At 40.0% G+C, this 20,875-nt stretch overlaps 1 protein-coding gene across 49 annotated transcripts in view; it reads right to left on the bottom strand.

Annotated features, from left to right (window-relative positions):
- The window catches only part of CREM (cAMP responsive element modulator), an 87,886-nt gene that overhangs the window by 8,030 nt on the left and 58,981 nt on the right, over positions 1-20,875 (bottom strand). For 24 of the 49 annotated variants that reach the window (XM_009000160.5, XM_009000161.5, XM_009000164.5 and 21 more), the window contains one exon: positions 14,948-15,136. The exons of 18 other annotated variants lie outside the window; for them this stretch is intronic. In XM_009000160.5, coding sequence (XP_008998408.2) covers positions 14,948-15,136 — 189 coding nt within the window. Of the gene's footprint in view, positions 1-7,214; positions 8,239-14,947; positions 15,137-20,875 lie in introns of those variants that run through there. 7 more of the 49 variants (XM_009000189.5, XM_009000190.5, XM_009000182.5 and 4 more) reach the window with 4 other exon arrangements.

Raw genomic sequence — 20,875 nt, 5'->3', positions numbered from 1 at the left:
CATAAAGTTAGAGCAGGATGCCTCCATGATATACAAAAGCCAGTTTTTTAAAAAAAAACAAAACTTTTTTTTTAAAGGGGTGAGTGGAAACAGTCACAGATGAAAAATGAAGTTCAAAGCCAGACATGGTGGCTCATGCCTGTAATTCCAGCATTTGGGAAGGCCAAGGTGGGAGGTTCACTGGAGCCCAGGAGTTCAAGACCAGCCTGGGCAACATGGTGAAACCTGGTCTCTACAATAAATTAAAACATTAGCCAGGTATGGTGGTGTGTCTGTGGTTCCAGCGTCTGAAGTGGGAAGATCATGTGAGCCCAGGAGGTTGAGGCTGCAGTGAGCCACGATCATATTACTGCACTATAGCCTGAGGGACAGAGTAAGAAAAAAAGCTGGGCATGGTGGCGTACACCTGTAGTCCCAGCTATTCGGGAAAAAGGGGAAAAAGAAGAGAAAGAAGAAGTTCATTAATTGGCTTTGTATTTATCAGAAATGGTTCTAAACAACTCTTGACTTTCTAGAAGCAACAACCACCCTCAAGGAACCAAATTTGGCACCATGAAGAATAATGGCAATTCCAAAATAAGAATTCTTAAAACACTTTGAGCAATGGCTCAGAAAAAATACCACTTTAAAACAACTTGGAAGGGGATGATATATTCAGAAGTATTCATTCTGAGATGTTTGGTGGCTGGGTTTTATTATAACTTTGCAGAGTTATCATATATTAATTTTATTTCCCTCAATAAAATCAAAATGACAGCACATTAATTCAAGCCATAAACAGGAATTCATATAAATTAGTAGGAATTTGTATAAATTTCTATTATATCCCAAAGGATCTATAAGGTGGTATACTACTTTTTTTTTTTTGAGACGGAGTTTCACTCTTGTTACCCAGGCTGGAGTGCAAATGGTGTGATCTCGGCTCACCGCAACCTCCGCCTCCTGGGTTCAAGCAATTCTCCTGCCTCAGCCTCCCGAATAGCTGGGACTACAGGTGCATGCCACCATGCCCAGCTAATTTTTGCATTTTTCAGTAGAGATGTAGTTTCACCATGTTGACCAGGATGTTCTCAATCTCCTGACCTCGTGATCCACCTGTCTCGGCCTCCCAAAGTGCTGGGATTATAGGCGTGAGCCACTGCACCCAGCCAAGGTGGTATACTTCTAATGGTCAACGGACAAACCCCATATACTCAAATATAATCTTATTAGCAAAGTACATTTAAGAATATACGGGCAAAGATAGCTATGCACAGTGGCTCACACCTGTAATCCCAGCTTCTTCAGAGGCTGAGGCAGCCCAGGAATTCACTTGAGCCCAGGAGTTCAAGTCCAGCCTGGGCAACATAGTAAGCTGCTGTCTCTTAAAAAAATTAAGATACAAAGATAATCTCTTATTTTGAGAAAATCTAAATGTCACAAAGTTTTATTTTTAAAACAAGTTGTAACCAGGTGCGGTGGCTCATGCCTGTAATCCCAGCACTTTGGGAGGCCGAGGCAGTTGGATCACCTGAGGTCAGAGGTTCGAGACCAGCCTAGCCAACGTCATGAAACCCCATCTCTACTAAAAATAAAAATAAAAAAAATTAGCTGGGTATGGTGGTGCATGTCTGTAGTCCCAGCTACTCAGAAGGCTGAGGCAGGGGAATACTTTGAATCCCTGAGGCGGAGGTTGCAGCGAGCCAAGATCCCACTGCACTCCAGTCTAGGCAACAGAGAGAGAGTCCATCTCAAAACAAAACAAACAAAAAACAAGTTATAAAAAAAAGTATTTATCTTAGTCAGCTTCAAATTTCCAGTATCATGAATTCCGTGGAAATTTAAAGTAGATAAGATACCAAGGATCACAGTTCTAAAAATCTTGTATTCTCTGATGACACACTGCTATTCCTGTACTCTTATAAAGGCCAATTCCTGTCCCATTTAACTACTGAAGGTGTCCAATTACTTTTTATTCTAGAATTTTCATTTTCTGAAAATATATGGGTGATCAGTGGGGAATTAAAGATCGTGATTGAAAAAAGGTTGTAAGATGTTTGCACACTAACTTTCTTCTCAGGAAAGCAGAAACCTTAGGACAAATCAGGGTTAGTATATTTTTTACCCCAGAATCTAGCACAGTACTTGGCATGTAACGGGTGCTTCAGGAGTTTATGTGTGCTGTAGGAAGTAACATTTGAACTTCCGAGGGTCTGCACAAGGCTGATATCATTTGGAATGCTTAAAATAAGCAGTCTTTCTTACAAACTTACATTATAGCAGCTAAACCTTTACCTTTAAGACGGAAAGCCCTACAAAATGTGCTATGTCTCTTCAAAGTGGCCTTTCTTGATAAAAGGCATTATTTCTTAAATCTTCCTTAGATGCGCTTTAGATAAGTCTAACACAGCATTTTAAAGGCAAAAAGGCATTCTCATCATATGTTTTCATCTAGCTCCTGACATGAGAGCATTTTCTTTTTAGGTTCAGTATCAAATATTTCATGGGAAAAGAAAATTCCCAGGACTCTCAATTTTGGTCATTAACTTCATACCTCTCTTTGCAAGCTTTAAACACGGTACAGCAGAAAAAGCATGGGGTTTGGTGTCTGGGTTCTAGTACAGCTCTGCCCCTTACCCGCCATGTGACTTGGGACAAGTTTAGTTTCCTCATCTGTAAAATGATACAGTATCTCATTTAATACTCACAATAAACCCTGTAATGTATGTCAAAGTGTCTAGCACAGCACCTGGCATATGGCAGGCACTCTGCAAATGTTACTTCCCTTCCTCTTCCCCTCCTTAAGTTCTGAAAGACAACTTTCCAAATTATGCTTACACTGCATTAGTTAAAAGGCATATAACATACATGAATATATTCCCCTCTGGAATTTCCCTTCTAACAAACCCAAAGAATCAAAAGGTATGGCTCTTATTATTTCGTTAAAAAACTCTATTAAAAACTTCTAAAATTATATATTGTTATATCCCTTTAGAGAATACATTGTTAAAGATAATGTAAGATGTCCTTTTCAATGTATGCAATCATTTATAACAGAACCTCCAATGGCCAAAGATGTACTCTTGTCAGACTGGTAAGAAGAAAACTGAAAAAAACCCCACAAGTCAGAGTAGGAAACAAAGACACAAACAAGACACCCACAAACTTCCAAAGTGAAATGAATTCTCAACACCCCAAATGATGGTGATTTTATTCAACTGGTTATTTATTAAGATACCTGTAGTCTAGACTGAATTTAAAAAGACATTTTTATGTAGAGAGCTCCTGCTTCTGTATGCCATTTCACAGCACGGCACTAACCCTAAATACACCTTTAAGTAAGCAGCAGAGGTTAAGTGAGACATCACACTTCCAAGTAGGGGGCTTCTATCCCTAACTCGGGTAACTGCTGACATCACCATCAATGGTGCGGTTCTCTTCCTCCCTACCACCACCTGCTCCTAGTACCCAGATCCTACATCCCACCCTAAAACGTTCCCTTCTCTGTGAAAATTAAATCCTACACGAAAGCGGCTATTTAAGCACTGATCACTTTCAAATTTGCTACAATCACTATGACACAAAGACCACATTGAACAGACCCACCAAAATCTTCTCAGCCTTAATGAGGTGTAATTGAGAAAGTTGTATATACTCAAAGTGCATAATGTGATGCTTTCACATATGTATACATTATGAAATTATTACCACAATCCAGCTAAGTAAGTTACATATAAGGGACCTTTTAAAGTTGTTTAGCATCTGCAAATCTACAAGTCAATCTATATAAAAGATGGGAAATTATGAACACCGAAATTTAATGTTCTATATAATAGAAATATATGCTCTCCTGTCCTATAAGAGTAATAATAATCTATAAAAAATTCAATTTTAGGTTGGGCATGGTGGCTCACACCAGTAATCCAGCACTTTTAGGAGGCTGAGGCAGGCAGATTGCTTGAGGTCAGGAGTTCAAGACAAGCCTGACCAACATGGTGAAACCCCGTCTCTACTAAAAATACAAAATTAGCCGAGTGTGGTGGTGAGTGCTTGTAATCCCAGCCACTTGGGAGGCTGAGGCAGGAGAATCACTTGAACGCGAGAGGCAGAGGCTGCAATGAGCCAAGATCGCGCCACTGCACTCCAGCCTGGGGAACAAGAGCAAAACTCTGTCTGAAAAAAACAAAATTCCATTTTAATGACTTAAAATGATGCTAACCTCATTTTATATGTTTTATAAGCAGTGTGTACTCACATGACACTGTATTCGTGTGTCAATGTCAGGAGTTCTGAGGAGTCACATAATATGCTATGAACAGAACCTGAGGATTCTGAAGACTCGAATGGGTTCACTACTTGCTAGCTTTATAAACTTGGAAGTCATTTACCCCGTCTGACAGGGATGTAGATGGATGTGTATCAGTGAGAATGCCTGTAAACTGCCTTTTTTAGCATTTAAACACGGTTTCCTAGTGAGGCCTGCCTGATCCCTTCACCTGCTTCTGTGTCACTCACAATCGGATAGTTTCTTTGACAGCACTATGTTTGTATTCGTGTTTATTTGTAACATTAAGTGATTATTTTTACTTGAAAGTTTATATAAATGCAAAGCATAATTATTTTGTTAGCATATAAATGAATGAATGTATTTGCCTAATATATTCATATAGGCAAATGAAACAGGGCAAAGTAAAACAAATATCTCAAATTGAATTTCATTATACATTTTTCAAAAATTGTAGGAAAATAGCGTAAGAATCATTTCCAATTTCACCCTGCAGATTTGGTTTACTGAATCTTAAGGTAGACAAAAGACTTGTTATTTTCATTTCCAAAATGATTATAACTTGTTCAGCTACCAACTTCAAGAAGATTTTACAACCTAAATGAAATTATTCTTTTATGTAAAAATTTCTAAGCAAAAATCATTGCTAATAGCCTCCTTTCACAAAGATGATACATATCCTTATTCTCATGCATCAAATACTAAGATACTAGTTTTCCAAATTTGTTGTAAAGTTCGTTTTTAACAATTCAGAAATCCAGCCAGAATACAACTTCAGACTCAGAGTCTAAAAGATACAAAATTATGCTCCTAACAGAATCAGCTTATGAATAATACAAAAGGTAATTTCTAGTAAAAATGTAAATTATGCCCCACAAAATCAATAATATAATCTCATAAACTATAATCATCTACTTTTTTTTTTTGAGATGGAGTCTTGCGCTGTCACCCAACCTGGAGTCCAGTGGCATGATCTCGGCTCACTGCAACCTCCACCTCCTGGGTTCAAGTGATTCTCTTGCCTCAGCCTCCTGAGTAGCTGGGATTACAGGCGTGTGCCACAACACCTGGATAATTTTTGTATTTTTAGTAGAGATGGAGTTTCACCATGTTGGTCAGGCTGGTCTCAAACTTCTGACCTCATAATCCACCTGCCTCAGCCTCCCAAAGTGCTGGGATTACAGGTGTTAGTCACCATGGCCCAGTCATTTACTTTTTTTTTGAGACTGAGTTTTGCTCTTGTTACCCAGGCTGGAGTGCAATGGCGCGATCTCGGCTCACCGCAACCTCCGCCTCCTGGGTTCAGGCAGTTCTCCTGCCTCAGCCTCCTGAGTAGCTGGGATTACAGGCACGTGCCACCGTGCCCAGCTAATTTTTTGTATCTTTAGTAGAGACGGGGTTTCACCATGTTGACCAGGATGGTTTCGATCTCTTGACCTCGTGATCCACCAGCCTCGGCCTCCCAAAGTGCTGGGATTACAGGCTTGAGCCACCGCGCCCGGCCCAGTCATTTACTTTTTATATTTCACTTCATGACCCTCTAAGTAAATGTTGCTAAAATCTTTTCCAGGCCAGCCATTAGTGCTAGGAGCCTGATTTCGATCTAGATCAGAGTTTTTCAGACTGTAAGCTGTAGACCATTAATGGGTCATAAAGTAAATTTCAAGGGTCAAGGATAGCATTTTTTAAAAAAGGACAGAAAAGGAATTACGGGTACATCACATAAGGATAAGAGTTATGCCTGAAACTTGTTTTATATAAATGTAGGGTATACACACACGAGTCCACTATGTCGTGATGTAATGTGGGTCATGGTTGAAAAGTCTGCAAGCCACTAACCTAGATCAATCTACTTGGTCACCCCAGAACCGAGAGCCCAGAGGTCTGGTTCCTAAATCTACTCTACTACACATTCAAAAAGCTCCTTAACCCTGTGCTCTTCTGGCTTTAAAAAATAAAGTAAAATGAAATCAAATTTAGTATTCATTTTTCAGACAGCACTGTTTCTGTAAGAACTGACCAAAATTTTTAAAAACATGATTTCCAAAGGCAAGATCAGATCTTGTGAAAAAGTGCTTTATGTTGGTTGACATTTTAAAGTTTCAGCATTTTTTTTACAAGTTTAAATTGACAAGGGAAAATAAATCATGGGTAACATTACTGGTAGACCTGTGAACAAGACTCTTCAAAGATGTTATGCTCATTCTGTAAAAAAAAAAAATGTGAAAAATGTTCACTTCTTTATATGTAGTGCTTAAAAATATAGTCTTTTCACAGCATTTTATTTATCTTTTGTTGAGTCTTATGCTTAGACAAGTCAAAGGGGGAATAGGAATGAAAGGCCCGGTAAAGAAAGATATAAACCAATAATTTTTAGAAAATATATGTACAAAAATGCCTTTTGGTTCTAAGAATCATATGACATGCAGTGTTTGAGATAATTTTAATCTGTATTTTATCAGAAATTCATCATTTGAGTTCTGCAATCTGTTGCATCTCTAGAATTTCACAAAACTTCTTTGGGGAAAACAATAATACAGTCTTAATATAATATAGGTTTTACTTTCTCAAGACAATCCAGTGTTCCTATGCAGAAGGAGGGCTGAGACCACTGACAGCGAAGAGCTAAATTGTAGTAAAGCTGTTAAAACCACCCACTCTTTCTTAATTCAACTGCAAATTCAGTATTGGGTTACAAACAAGACCACTGAATAAACAACATTGCAAGCACACAAAGGTTATTAGTAACTAAGTCTTTCAAAATCACTGTTACTGAGAAAAGCAAACCGAGTGAAAAATTACCGATTACAAATTTAAATATCAGAGGCTGGGAGAACAAGACAAGCACTTCCCTGAATGAACACTAGAGAGCGCTCTGAATCGCAAGTTCCTATAGGTGGAGTTAGAGTAAAGAACCCACCAGCCTATACATACATAGTCCATTTCTCACCAGGCACGTGCAGGGACGGCCTCATAGGAGGCTCGATCTTACCACTAAGCTGGCCAGACAACTCCTGAGTTCTGTTCATGCATTACAGTTTCGTGAAGTGTTCCCCTCTTCAAGCAGATACCCACCGCAAAAGAAATGTTAAAGTAAGGCTAACAAGAAAAGCTATTCAGTCTAAGAGGGAGCTTGGAGGCAGAGGCAGTGGTGAGCTAGTTAACTCCAAATCTGTCAGCAGCACTTGACAAAGCAGAAAGGAACTGACTAAATCACAACATGACTCGGAGCTGACGTCAATGTGCAGCTCGCTTGGAGTTTAACTTTTCCACTTCCCCTGCTGAAACACGATTCCAGGAAATGTAATGACATCAGCCCTTTGAACTCAATTAGCTGAGGAACAGACCATTTTTAAATACAGGAGGAAAGAAACAAGTAGGCACACAAACATCCACAGCACGCGGGTTTTTCCTATTTTGTTTGGAGATGCATTCGTCCACAGTAATGAAATCAGAAGTGAACAGTATATACTGTATGTCTAACCTGCAGCTAGACTGAATTTGCAACAGGTTGCAGATGAAGCAATAGCTTATTTTAGTAGGGTGGAATGGTATGCACATGAAAGAGAGACAGAGAGAGAGGGAGGGGAGGTGGGGAAGAGGGGGGAGAAAAGGAGGAGGGGAGGAGGGGAGGAGGGGAGGAAGGGAGGACAGAGGGAGGAAGAGAGGGTTACTGTCTTAGTCAAGCAAGCAATATAATATTGAGCAAAAAACAATCACACGAAGATGCCCTAGCAAAGTGAGCTGAATCTATAGATCTGTATTTTTAGAAAGTCTTACTCCTAGGTGACTAGGAGAGTAACACTTTCTGAAACACTCCAATGTTCCTAAATACTTCCTAAATTTCCAAACAATCTGCAGAATTAACTGAAACCGTCTTTAACATTCTTACCTGTGTCATCTCCAGTTACAGCCATGATGGGCTTCTGCAGACAGAAATGTCCTGTTTCCTCTACCACAGTTCAACATAAAGTGTTCCAAATTAGCAAGCATGTGCAGGGTAAGCAGGAGGACTGACATCACAATGACATCACTAGCCTATCACTGCCATCAATTTGCTTTGTCACAGACGAGCTCACTGAAACCAAAGCCCTATAAAAACTCTTCCTGTAATAAACCATCTTAATGATCGTTTCTGATTTTTACATAGAAATCTGTTTGAGGTGGGCTCTGGCAAAAAAAAAAAAAGGTCTCTTTTAGCATTAAAAGTTACATGGTTGTATCTTACAGGGCTAATTCTTTATTATTGTGGTGTCCAAGGCTTCTAGGTAAACATAGGGAGAATAAACTGTGTATATTTTCCTAACTCACAGGACAGAAAAAACACTTGGAGATTTAAACTTTGGGCATTAAACACACACACACACACACACTGACTATCAGCACGGAAATACCATATTTCATAGTCACTTCTAAACTGACCAAGTAAGGAATATCCACCCACTTGTGTGCACTAACATATTTTTATTTGCTAGGCCATCTGCTACACCATCAACAATCCAGCTCTTCCTAGGGTGGTACAGAATTTGCTAATTTCACTTGAAGGGAGTAGATATTAAAGTTTTAAAAGTTCACTGTGCCAATGGAGCAAGTATTGTGTAGTATTCTCCCACAGCTACTAGATTGAATCACATGAACTTGCTGATAGTTGACCTTTCTGGCCCACAAAAATAGCAGTTTCATGTAATTCAATCTAATGCATTATTTTATCAGATTAAATGCCCCTGAAAAGACTTTTATGATTTCTAAAATTCATAAATAAATCAAAATTATTTGTATATTTTTTTTAGAAAACATGTCAAATTTTATTTGGATCACTTAATGAAGGCTCAGCACGTAAGAGAGATGGATCATTATAGAAAATTCAGTGATTATAAGGTTAGATGCAAAAATGGGTGAATGTTCGACCACAGAACAGACCATAGCCTGGAAAAAAATGATTGGCATTTCCACTGCAAGAAAATAAGTGACATGCCACTGAGACCTTTTGTCTTTAACGGTGAGTTGTACAAAGCCCATTCCCTTGAATGATTAGAATTCAACCTGACCTATGTCAATGAAAGGACATCCCACCACATTTTTGCTGTGTTTAATTTAATCATCTTTCAGTAAAGGCAAGGACTTTACACTCAAATGCTCAGGAGGAAAAGTTTCAGGGGGTATCTATGTTTCTAGTAATTCTCCAGGATACCTGAGAGGGGGGCTGGGGTTTTAATTCAGCTGAAGATATCCTGGCTGAGTAGGAAAGCCTGAGACATCAACCCCAATCTGGGGCTCCAGCAGGGACTCTTTACTGTCCCAGGCCACACCTGAGGGTTTGGGTCTAAGACTGCTATTAGTATATTAATACATTTTATTTCAAATTTCAGAAAATCAATCAGAAATTTATTTTTGTGCCAGCATTTCTTTAAATTGGCACATAGATGCTCAATAAATATTGGTGTCAAAAAAGTTAAGGAAGGAAAGAAGGGAAATGGGTTGTTTAGTTGATTACTGCTCTTAGTAAAGTTGTTTGTTTTTTTTTTTTGAGACCGAGTTTCACTCTATCGCCCAGGCTGGAGTGCAGTGGTGCAATCTCGGCTCACTGCAACCTCTGTCTCCCGGGTTCAAGTAATTCTCTACCTCGGTCTCCAGAGTAGCTGGGACTACAGGTGCCTGCCACCACACCCAGCTAATTTTTGTATTTTTAGTAGAGATGGGGTTTCACCACGTTGACCAGGCTGGTCTTGAGCTCCTGACTTGGTGATCTACCCGTCTCAGTCCCAAAGTGCTGGGATTACAGGCATGAGCTACTGCGCCCGGCCTAAAGTTTTAATATCTTCTCTGGACCAGTTAATCTCCAGTCAATCAGCACATGGAATAAATAACATTTTCACAGAGGAACAATATTTCACTTTCATTTGGTAAATGCTCACTGAACATTTATCACATGCCAGGGTCTATGCTGGGTACTCGTCCAAACAGAACTTACCATCTAGCAAGATACAGACAGACAGCCACGATACAACATGATGTGTGCCTAGGGAAGTATAGTAGGAATTCACAGGGGGTTGCCTAAGCCAGATGTGGAAGATGGAGAAGGCTTCCTGGAGGAAGCATCATCTAAGATGAAACATGAAACATGAGTAACACATACAATCAGGGAAAGTAGTCTTATCAGGCAATTGGTATGTGCGAAGAAGGCCCTAGAGGGAGACAGGGCATGGCCTATCCCAGGAAATGAAAGGAAGAGCTGTATTACAAAAGAGGGAGAAGTGGAGAGGTAGGCGGCTATTAAAGAATGCAGCTTGGATCAAGCAAAGATCTGGGCCACATGAAGGATTTGGGGCTTTGTCTCACAGGTCACAGACTTTGATGGATGCTTTGGAGTGGATGCTATAGACTGAATGTTTGAACCCCTGCCCAATTTCCTCTATTGAAATCCTAACCCCCAATGCAATAGTATTTGGAGATGGGACCTCTGGGAAGTGATGAGGTCATGAGGGTGGTACCCTTGTGAATGGGATTGGTGCCTTTATAAAAAAGACCCCAAAGACCAAGCACAGTGGCTCATGCCTATAATTCCAGCACTTGGGAGGCCGAGGTGGGCAGGTTACCTGAAGTCAGGAGTTCCCAAACCAGCCTGGCCAACATTGGGGAACCCTGTCTCTACTAAAAATGTAAAAATTAGCTGGGCATGGTACATGCTTGTAATCCCAATTACTCAGGAAGCTGAGGCAGGAGAATTGCTTGAGCCCGGGAGACGGAGGTTGCAGTAAGCTGAGATCACGCCACTGTACTCCAGCCTGGCCAACAGGGTGAGATTCTGTCTCAGAAAAAAAACAAAAACCCAGAGAGGTCGAGTGCAGTGGCTCACGCCTATAATCCCAGAACTGTGGGAGGCCAAGGAGGGCAGATCACCTGAGGTCAGGAGTTCGAGACCAGCCTGGCCAATGTGGTGAAACCCTGTCTCTCCTAAAAATGCAAAAAAATTTAGCTGGGCATGGTGGCGGACACCTGTAATTCCAGCTACTCAGGACGCTGAGGCAGGAGAATGGCTTAAGCCTGGGAGGCGGAGGTTGCAGTGAGCTGAGATTGCGCCACGGCACTCCAGCCTGGGCGACTCAGTGGGACTCTGTCTCAAAAGCAACAACCACCACAAAAAGACCCCAGAGAGCTCCCTGCTCCTTCTGCCATGAGAGGATACAGTGAGAACATGCCTAACTGAACCGGAAAGCAGCCCTCACAGACACAGAATCTACTGATGCCTTGGTCTTAGACTTTTAGCCTCCAGAACTCTAAGAAATAAAGGTTTGTTGTGAAAGCCACGTAGGCTATGGTATCTTGTTATAGCGGCCTATAACGATTAGATTCAAATTTTAGAAATACTACTCAGAACTGAAGAAAAGACAGTGTGATGCATTTAAGAGACTTCTGTTTTTAAGAACCTCCCAGAATCACTGTGGGGAAGGAAGAAAGAGTCTAGCTGAACTTTCAGGAACAATTCCCAAAAAACTGAGCCCAGAAGGGAGCTGCTGCCTCTGGCATGATCAGGAGGATCAGGAAGCTGTTCCACAACGGCGGGCATCCAGGCAGGTGGCTGCTGAAGACTGCAGCCTGCAGGGTAGCCCGGGTCAGAGGGAGAGCAGCCAGGCCAGGGCCAGGACAGTGGGGCATGGAGGGGCAGAGCATGAAAGGCTCAGCCAGGGGGAAGAATCTACAAAGTGACTTTGGGTGGAGATGTGGGAAGAGTAAGGGACGACACCCAGGTTTCTGGCATCAAGCAGCAGGTGGGACAGTAGTGGCCGATCATGAAGATAGGAACAGTGGATTTCAGGAGTCAGAGGTATGTATGGGCCATCTAAGGCACCAGCTGGAGTCAGGGCATAGTCACAGTGAACTGAAGCCAGGGTGGGAGGGAGTCCTCCAAGGAGGGAGCTCAGCAGGAAGATGGGTGGTGGAGCAAGCCTGAGGATCATGGAAACACTCAGGACAGGGGCAGAAGCAGCTTAGACCAGCAACGAGACCGGCAGAGAAGCAGCAGAGAGAGAAGTCCAAGGAGAACACAGTCTCAGGAAATGGAGGAAACAAAAGTCAACAGTGTGAATTACTGCTGAGGGATCAGCCAAGACAGGCACTGAGACTCCACAAAGAAGCTGATGGCCCTGCAGTGAGACGAGAGGGAAAGCTCGCAGGGAACACTGCCGCTAAGCTCCAGAAGACAAGAGTGCCCAAGGGCCTCGCTTCGTTTAAACTGGAGCTCCTTGGAAGGAAGGAGATAAAACATCACTGCTTCTATAAACATTCACATAGGTCACAGACTGATTCACAAAGCATCAGCAAATTATTAGAAGTAATTAGAGGTTAGCAAAGTTAATAGATAAAAGATCGACTTAAAAGAATCCGTATTTCTGTATGCCAGCAACAACTAGAAAATACGACAGAAAAATAAGGTACCAATGTATGGCAACAAAAACTATAAAGTATTTAGGAACCAACTGAGGAAAGAATATGTAAGACCTCCATGGAGAAAAATGTTCAATTGTTAAAAGAAGTAAGTAAAATGAGATCTGAATAAACAAGACATTCTATGGTTTGGGATAGGTCAATTTAACATGAAGACTTTAGCTCTCCCTAAATTAAATGCAGTCTCGTCATTGGTTTTATTATTATTACTACTTAGAAACTGAAATGTATTCCAAATGCATATGAAAGAATGGTGCACAAATAGCTAACTCTGCATTAAACTGAGAAAAAAAACAAGAGGAACTTGTTCTGTGAGGTAACAAACCTGTATGGCAGTGGCATTCAGAAAAAGATGGATGGGACAGAAGACGGGACAGAGACAAGTGCACAAGCAAACCTACTCTCTAATGAAGGTTGCCCCGTACACTAATGAGGAAATGACAAACCCTGGTCATGGTTCCAGCTAAGGAGAAAAAAGTTAAAAATGAATGTCCACCAAATACTATATATAGAAGTGAAGGCCAGATATAGTAAAGACCTAAACGTTAAAGGTAAAACCATAAAGCAAATAGAAGAAAATGTGGGAAAATATCTTTGTGACTTGTGGAAGAAAAAGAATTCTTAAATGAAGACCTCAAGGCACAAACTTACATATGTAATGTGTAAAACATTAAAAATTATCAAAACTCTGTTATTTGCAGTAGATTCTTCCAGGTAACAAGGATAAAATAAGAAGAAATAACCATTCTTTTTTTTAAAAAAAAAGAAAAAAATTTACTTTTTAAAAACAGGGTTTGCCATGTTGGCCAGGCTAGTCTTGAACTCCTAACCTCAGGTGATCCACCTGCCTCGGCCTCCCAAAGTGCTGGGATTAGACGCACGAGCCACAACGCCCAGCCAAGAAATAACTATTCCTTAAGATTATTTACTTAAACAAAAATATGGTCCTTGTGTACGGGGGACTAGAACAGGTGGCTTTAATTTTACATTTCAAGAAATTATTAAAGTCCTAGGTTCGTTCTATGCATTTTTTACTCCATAAATGCCACCACTTTAGTTCTTCACACACTTTTATCAAAGTACACATTAACTTCCCAAATACCTGAAAGTGTAGCTGATTATCAAGAGACTTATCAATTATAATATGCTTATACTTGCAAGACTTTCTAACTAAAAGAACTGATTTTACTTTCCTTAAAATTAGTGCTATATCCTGAATCCTAAGCGAATGGGCCAAGAAAGATAGAATTCAATTAAAACACAGGAGTTTCGAAAGGTATATTAAATACATCTATTATAGTTATCATAAGCATAACTGAATGAAATTAAAATAATGTATAATGCAAATCCAGTTGAAATCTCAAATAACCCTAAAAGCTTAGGGCTACATCTCAACTTTTATGTCACTACCAACAGCTTCCATAAGAGCTAGAATGGATACCTCAGAATTCAAACATACTAAGAACAGTCTTAAAAAAAAAAATCAGCATTTGTTCTGAAATGAGTTGCCTCAAAATTAAGACTTGAAAGTAATAGCTGGGGAAATATCCAAATTTGGGGCATCATAGCCTGAATACTTAAATTGTCACAGATTTAGTAGTAGAAATCTATTAGGTATAGCATTTGCAACCCCCAAATGAAGGATATTTACTTAATTTAAAAATTCATTCATGTTTCTAGCTCTCTTTTTTTACCATGGTACTCTGAATTTGGCCTTTCTCCAGAGCCAGTAAAACCTGCTAAAAAGGCTGGGCACAGCGGCTCACACTTGTAATCCCCGCACTTTGGGAGGCCGAAGTGAGCAGATCATGAGGTCAGGAGTTCGAGACCAGCCTGGCCAATACAGTGAAACCCTGCCTCTACTAAAAATACAAAAATTAGCTAGGCATGATGGTGGTCACCTGTAATCTCAGCTACTTAGGAGGCTGAGGCAGGAGAACTGCTTGAACTGAGGAGACAGAGGTTGCAGTGAGCCGAGATCATGCCACTGCATTCCAGCCTGGGTGACAGAGCTAGATTCCGTCTCAAAAAAAGAAAAAAAAAAAACCTGCTAAAAAGTGAAAAATGACATAACTTATTTAATATCCTATTTAATGTATTCAAATATTTCTTCTGTAAGCCTTTTTAAGTGCCTCCCAATCCCCCACCATCTATACCTTTGATATATTTCAGAAAATTCAATGTTACGATATAGTAATCCATAGGTATTCTAAATGTATTAGATTAATAAAAAAATACCTTGAACAACAACCTGGCTGCCTGGGACAAAGAACTGCTGTGTGCCATCAGCTGATTGTGCTGCATACTGTACAATTGTAGCACCTGGTGGAGGAGCTCCTGAATTGGTCATTGTTAATGCCTGCAGTCCCTGAACACCATCAGATCCTGGGTTAGAAATCTGGATTGTTCCACCTTGGGCTATAGCAACTTAACAGAAAAAGAAAAAAAATATTAGAGAATTTCAAGATTTATTTTTAATAATCCCATATTGGAAGAATATACTCTAGGTCTATTTATTGCCATTGCTTCTTTCTCAGGTCACCCTTATTTTCTATGCTGTACTGGGAAGAAAGAACAGCTTCTTCATGGGATAATACTCTAGAAAAAGTGTATAAACACTTGGAAAGAGTTCCTATTCAGAACTACTTGAGATTCATGGAGCCCATGGAGTGTTTCTCCTCCTTGGCATGCAGCTAACTGCATACTGAAGAGGAGTGGAGAAGCACACAGGAAAGTCCAGCTTCCTGGTTTTTTCCATTCTCTCAGATACTTTTTCTTATAGACACCATCCTACCACTTAACGTTTCCATTTAAGGCCAGGTGTGGTGGCTCACGCCTGTGATCCCAGCACTTTGGGAGGCCAAAGCAGGAGGATCACCTGAGTCCAGGAGTTCGAGGCCAGCCTGGGCAACATGGGGAGACTCTGTCTCTTAAAAAAAAAAGAAGAAAAAAGAAAGGAATTCCCATCTAATATTGCAATTAAAATGAATTTGTACCTTCATTCAGCTAACTACTTTTCTAATTTATCATCAAAAGAAAGTAGTTTTTAAGAAATATGTAGGCTGGGCACAGTGGCTCACACCTGTAATCCCAGCACTTTGGGAGGCTGAGGTGGGCAGATCACCTGAGGTCAGGAATTCGAGACCAGCCTGACCAGTATGGTGAAACCCTGTCTCTGCTAAAAACACAAAAATTAGCTGGGTGTGGTGGTGGGCACCCATAGTCCCAGTTACTCAGGAGGCTGAGACAAGAGAACCCAGGAGGCGGAGGCTGCAGTAAGCCAAGATCACACCACTGTACTCCAGCCTGGGTGACTAAGAGACAGACTGTATAAAAAAAAAAAATATATATATATATATATATATATATATTTCTTTATATATACACGCACACACACATAGATATATAACATATTTTGGTTATAAAGCTCAAGCCTAGAAAACTGTAACCTCTGTCATTTTGTCTATGTCAGGAGAATCCTGAAATAGAAAAAGTTAAGTTGGAAAGGTCCTTAAAAAGTAACTGTAGTAATATGTGCTACAGTATTTACCTTTACCAAGCGCCTCAAATAACTACAGCTAATGGCAACAAATATGAGGTAGATTTCCTTTATAATACTAAGATTTGCCAGTCATGTTTAACGGTTAACATTATTGACTTAAATCTTCCAAAGAATAACTGATCAAATGTTTCGTTTCAAAATTTCACTCTAATAGACAAATAAGCACTGTTTAAAACATTTTGAAAGGTCTGCATATTTTAACATAAAGATTCCAACTGCATGCTTTAAACAGTAGAAATTAAATGGTACCAGAGGCTATGCTTTTAAAAAACACACACACACACACATATAAACTAGCTAACTAGACTTTACAATAAAGATTTTAAAAACATCACCAAAATAACATGACATCTATACATCAATGTAAATAACTTACAATAGCATAACAGCAGTGTTAAAATATACTCTGAATATTTTCAAGTCATTTCCAAACAGTTTTAATGGCATCTAGGCAAAAAGGTACTTAAGCGATAACCTGATAGGACAAACCTATCAGAACTATGGAACGAGTAACAAATTTTCACTTCTTTGACCTAAGGTGCCAGTGTCTACAGAGGAAGACAGACTGACATTTTTAGAAAAGTTTCCACACACTGCGTTCTTAGTGTTTTACTTCACTGACAGGCCAGTGTGGCTGCCAGAAACTGAAGATGCAGTTACAGAATGTCAACAGAACTGAGGCTGAGACACCCTGATGTAACAGCACTTTATCTGGCTCATCTAGAGCAGTATTTTCTGTACACTTTAAAAAAACAGGGTACTTTAAAACCACAGCTTTCCAAAGATTTCACGGGTCTCAGGATTCAGCCCTCATCTAACTAACCTCTTACAAGTATGAAAATGTCAAGAGACACTATTTTCTTGGCCCTTCATGGCTAGACATGAGTAAATTTTTGAATGTGTATTTTTTAGTTGATAATTAGTTTGATGTCATAGAAATAATGCTTGAGAAAGAAGAGCCTAAGGTAGGGGGCCACAATGTGTTAGAAGTACAAAGCCTAGAAAAGAGCAGCCATTCAATAAACTGAATGAATGAATGGCTATCATTTCCTCATGACAGATGATATCATAAACAACTTAAGCCGCCTGTGAATCTAGGAGAGTTAAATGAGATACGGTTTCAAATTCCAATCACAGAATCTAATTTTTCAACACCAATAAAATTATCAAGCTTTTAAATAACAATTGAGTTAATCTGAGGTAAGAGTAGCTGTCTCTAAAGGTAAGAACCCCTAAATAGGTAGATAAAAAAGATCTTTACTTTCTTTTTTCTCCTCTTTCCTTTTGCTTTTCTCATTTCCATTTTTTCTTTTCGGTAATGTTTCCCCATAGTTCTGATCAAAACAACTTTGTTTTCACACTATGAACAGCTGACACATCAAGAATCTGTTTCTCTCACTTTATTTTCTGGTGACATCATTATATAATTAGATGTGGAAAACAAAAGCTAAACAAACACACACACACACACACACACACACACCCCTCACACATTGGCGCTAGGGAGAAAACATTTCTTCTGGCAAATCAGGCACATTAGCCTCATTTTCATTTTTTATACCAAAGGTGCTCTTGATTTTGTTATCAAATGACAGAAGACCTTCCCATTGAAAATGTTCTCTCATTTGAAAATAAACAAGATTTCCCAATGTCTCAGGATCCTGGAAATAGGTTTTATGTGGGCCTGTTTGTATTCAGAGATTTGAGGAGAAAACTGTTTAGGTTTCAAAATAATCAAGGATGGCGTAACATGTGCTTTCAGTAAACATAAATCAATAGTGAGAAAAAATAAGATGAAATTAACTGAATGAATGTAGACACATCTTCTGTTTTAGCTAATTATGTTTTTTTTTGAACGTATAGAAATTTTCCAGCAAACACAAAAGTAGAGAGAATTTTTTGTCATCCATTTACCCTGCCCACTCACCCCGCCCCCAACCCCAGCCTTTTAAAAAAATTATCTGGAAGCTGGGCATGGTGGCAAGTGCCTGTGGTCTCAGGTCCTTGGGAGGGTAAGGTGGGAGGATCACTTAAACCCTGGAGTCTAAGCCTATAGTAAGTTGTGATTACACCACTGTACTCCAGCTTAGGAGACAGAGCCAGACCCTGTCTCAATTAAAAAAAAAAGTGTGTGTGTGTGTGTGTGTGTGTATATATATATATATATATATATATATAGTATTTCAAAACAAATCAAGTCTGGCTGATCATTTTTTAAAAATGATCCTGTGTAATGGATAAAGACAAGAAAGATGAATTTTTAAGGGCAGAAAGGGCCCGGCCTGGTGGCTTATGCCTGTAATCACTTTGAAAGGCCAAGGCAGGAGGATTGCTTGAGTCCAGGAGTTCAAGACCAGCCTGAGCAACATGGCAAGACCTCTGTCTCTACAAAAAAATACAAAAATAAAGTTTAAAAATTATTTACAAAATAAATAAAAAAATAAATGTAAAAGGTGGGAAATGGAAAAAAAGAGTCCATGACAATGTGGAAATAGAAATTATAATAAAATTTCATCTGAACTCTCTTTTCACTTGATGCTTTTACTTATGTATTTAAGAGATGGGATCTTGCTCTGTTGCTCAGGCTAGTCTTAAACTGCTAAGCTCAAGCAATCCTTCTGCTTCAGACACCTCAGTAAATGGGACTACAGGCACAAACCACCAAGCCTGACAATGTTGTATACTTCTTATTTATTTATTTAGAGATGGAGTTTCATTCTCCTCACCCAGACTAAAGCGCAATGGTGTGATCTCGGCTCAATGCAACCTCCACCTGCTGGGTTCAAGTGATTCTCCTGCCTCAGCCTCCTGAGTAGCTGGGATTACAAGCATGTACCACCACGCCCAGCTAATTTTGTATTTTTACTAGAAAGGGGGTTTTACCATGTTGGCCAGGCTGGTCTAGAACTCCTGACCTCAGGTGATCCACTGCCTCAGCCTCCCAAAGTGCAGGGATTACAGGTGTGAGTCATCACACCCAGCTGATGTTATATACTTCTAATCCTAAACTTATACCCATGAGCTAATTAAGATACATAAACGTGTAAATGTTTATATTTAAAACCACGCTTGTTCCAAATTGCAATCCAAAGAGTCATAAATGAAATCTCACTGCGTTAACTTTAAAAACAACGACAGACCTTTGTTCCAATGAATTCTCAGGTTTAAATTCAGAGTGACCATCAGAGAGTACCTATGAGTACCTGTACCTTAAAAGCCAAGAGGTGCATACAGCAGAAGGAAGACTAAATCATGCTATAAAAACAATAGCAACACCGAAGTTTAACAGAATTACACTAAGTAGTGCCTTAAACAATTTTGAAACAGTTACCTCAGAGAAATGTAAACAACGTCACTATTAAGAATAAGAACTGCAACTGGATGAACTCTTTTTTTTTTTTTTTGAGACGGAGTTTCGCTCTTGTTACCCAGGCTGGAGTGCAATGGCATGATCTCGGCTTACAACCTCCGCCTCCCGGGTTCAGACAATTCTCCTGCCTCAGCCTCCTGAGTAGCTGGGATTACAGGCACGCGCTACTATGCCCAGCTAATTTTTTGTATTTTTAGTAGAGATGGGGTTTCACCATGTTGACCGGGATGGTCTCAATTTCTTGACCTCGTGATCCACCCGCCTCGGCCTCCCAAAGTGCTGGGGTTACAGGCGTGAGCCACCGCGCCCGGCCCCTGGATGAACTCTTGAATGTGTAAGACTATCATGTTCCAATTCCCTTTATGAAGAAGTGGAATTGGTGCTTATTCATGAGCCTCCTGAGAATTCTGAATTCTTACAAGCAGTTCACAAAGTTCACATTTTCTTTTCAAAATGGTGCGTTTAGGCTTGACCCACTTACCTTTCATGTATAAGAATTCCAGAAAGATGAGTTAATAGAAACTCTAGTAAGATTCCTAGTAAAACACAGTAGGAACAAGCAGAGACAAGGGACATTTACGGAAAAAAAACTGAAGTCTTAGGTGATAGTCTTTAATTGGTACAGGAAGAGGCTGGGTATAGTAGAATGGGAGATTTAAGAAACCTTTGTTTCAAGAGAAAATTTAATGAATTATGAAATTTCAATCATTTTAATTTCCTCAGTTGCTTTTACAAATTCACTCATTTAATGCATATCTTAACTGTCTTATGCAGCAAGTAACATTCTTTGTTAATTATTTGTTATTATTATTATTATTATTGAGACGGAGTCTTGCTCTGTCACCAGGCTGCAGTGCAGTGGCACGAGCTCGGCTCACTCCAACCTCCACTTCCCAAGTTCAAGCGATTTCCGCCTCAGCCTCCTGAGTAGCTGGGATTACAGGCACGTGCCACCATGTCTGGCTAATTTTTTGTATTTTAGTAGAGACGGGGTTTCACCATGTTGGCCAGGATGGTCTCGATCTCCTGGCCTTGTGATCCACCTGCCTTGGCCTCCCAAAGTGCTGGGATTACAGGTGTGAGCTACCACACCCAGCCACTCTGTTAATTCTAGGGCTATCTCTCTCCTGCCACCTCTTGGATATATGCTCCTGAAATAAAAGACTTTCTTTGCCCAGCATCACTCAACTGTTACACAGCACACTTACCACTAAGATCTGTACTTGCAGTGAGG

Source organism: Callithrix jacchus, chromosome 7 (genome assembly GCF_049354715.1).
Source record: "Callithrix jacchus isolate 240 chromosome 7, calJac240_pri, whole genome shotgun sequence".
NCBI classification, from domain to species: domain Eukaryota; kingdom Metazoa; phylum Chordata; class Mammalia; order Primates; family Cebidae; genus Callithrix; species Callithrix jacchus.
The sequence above is the reverse complement of the archived record's forward strand: the minus strand, read 5'-3'. Positions and strand labels throughout refer to the sequence as shown.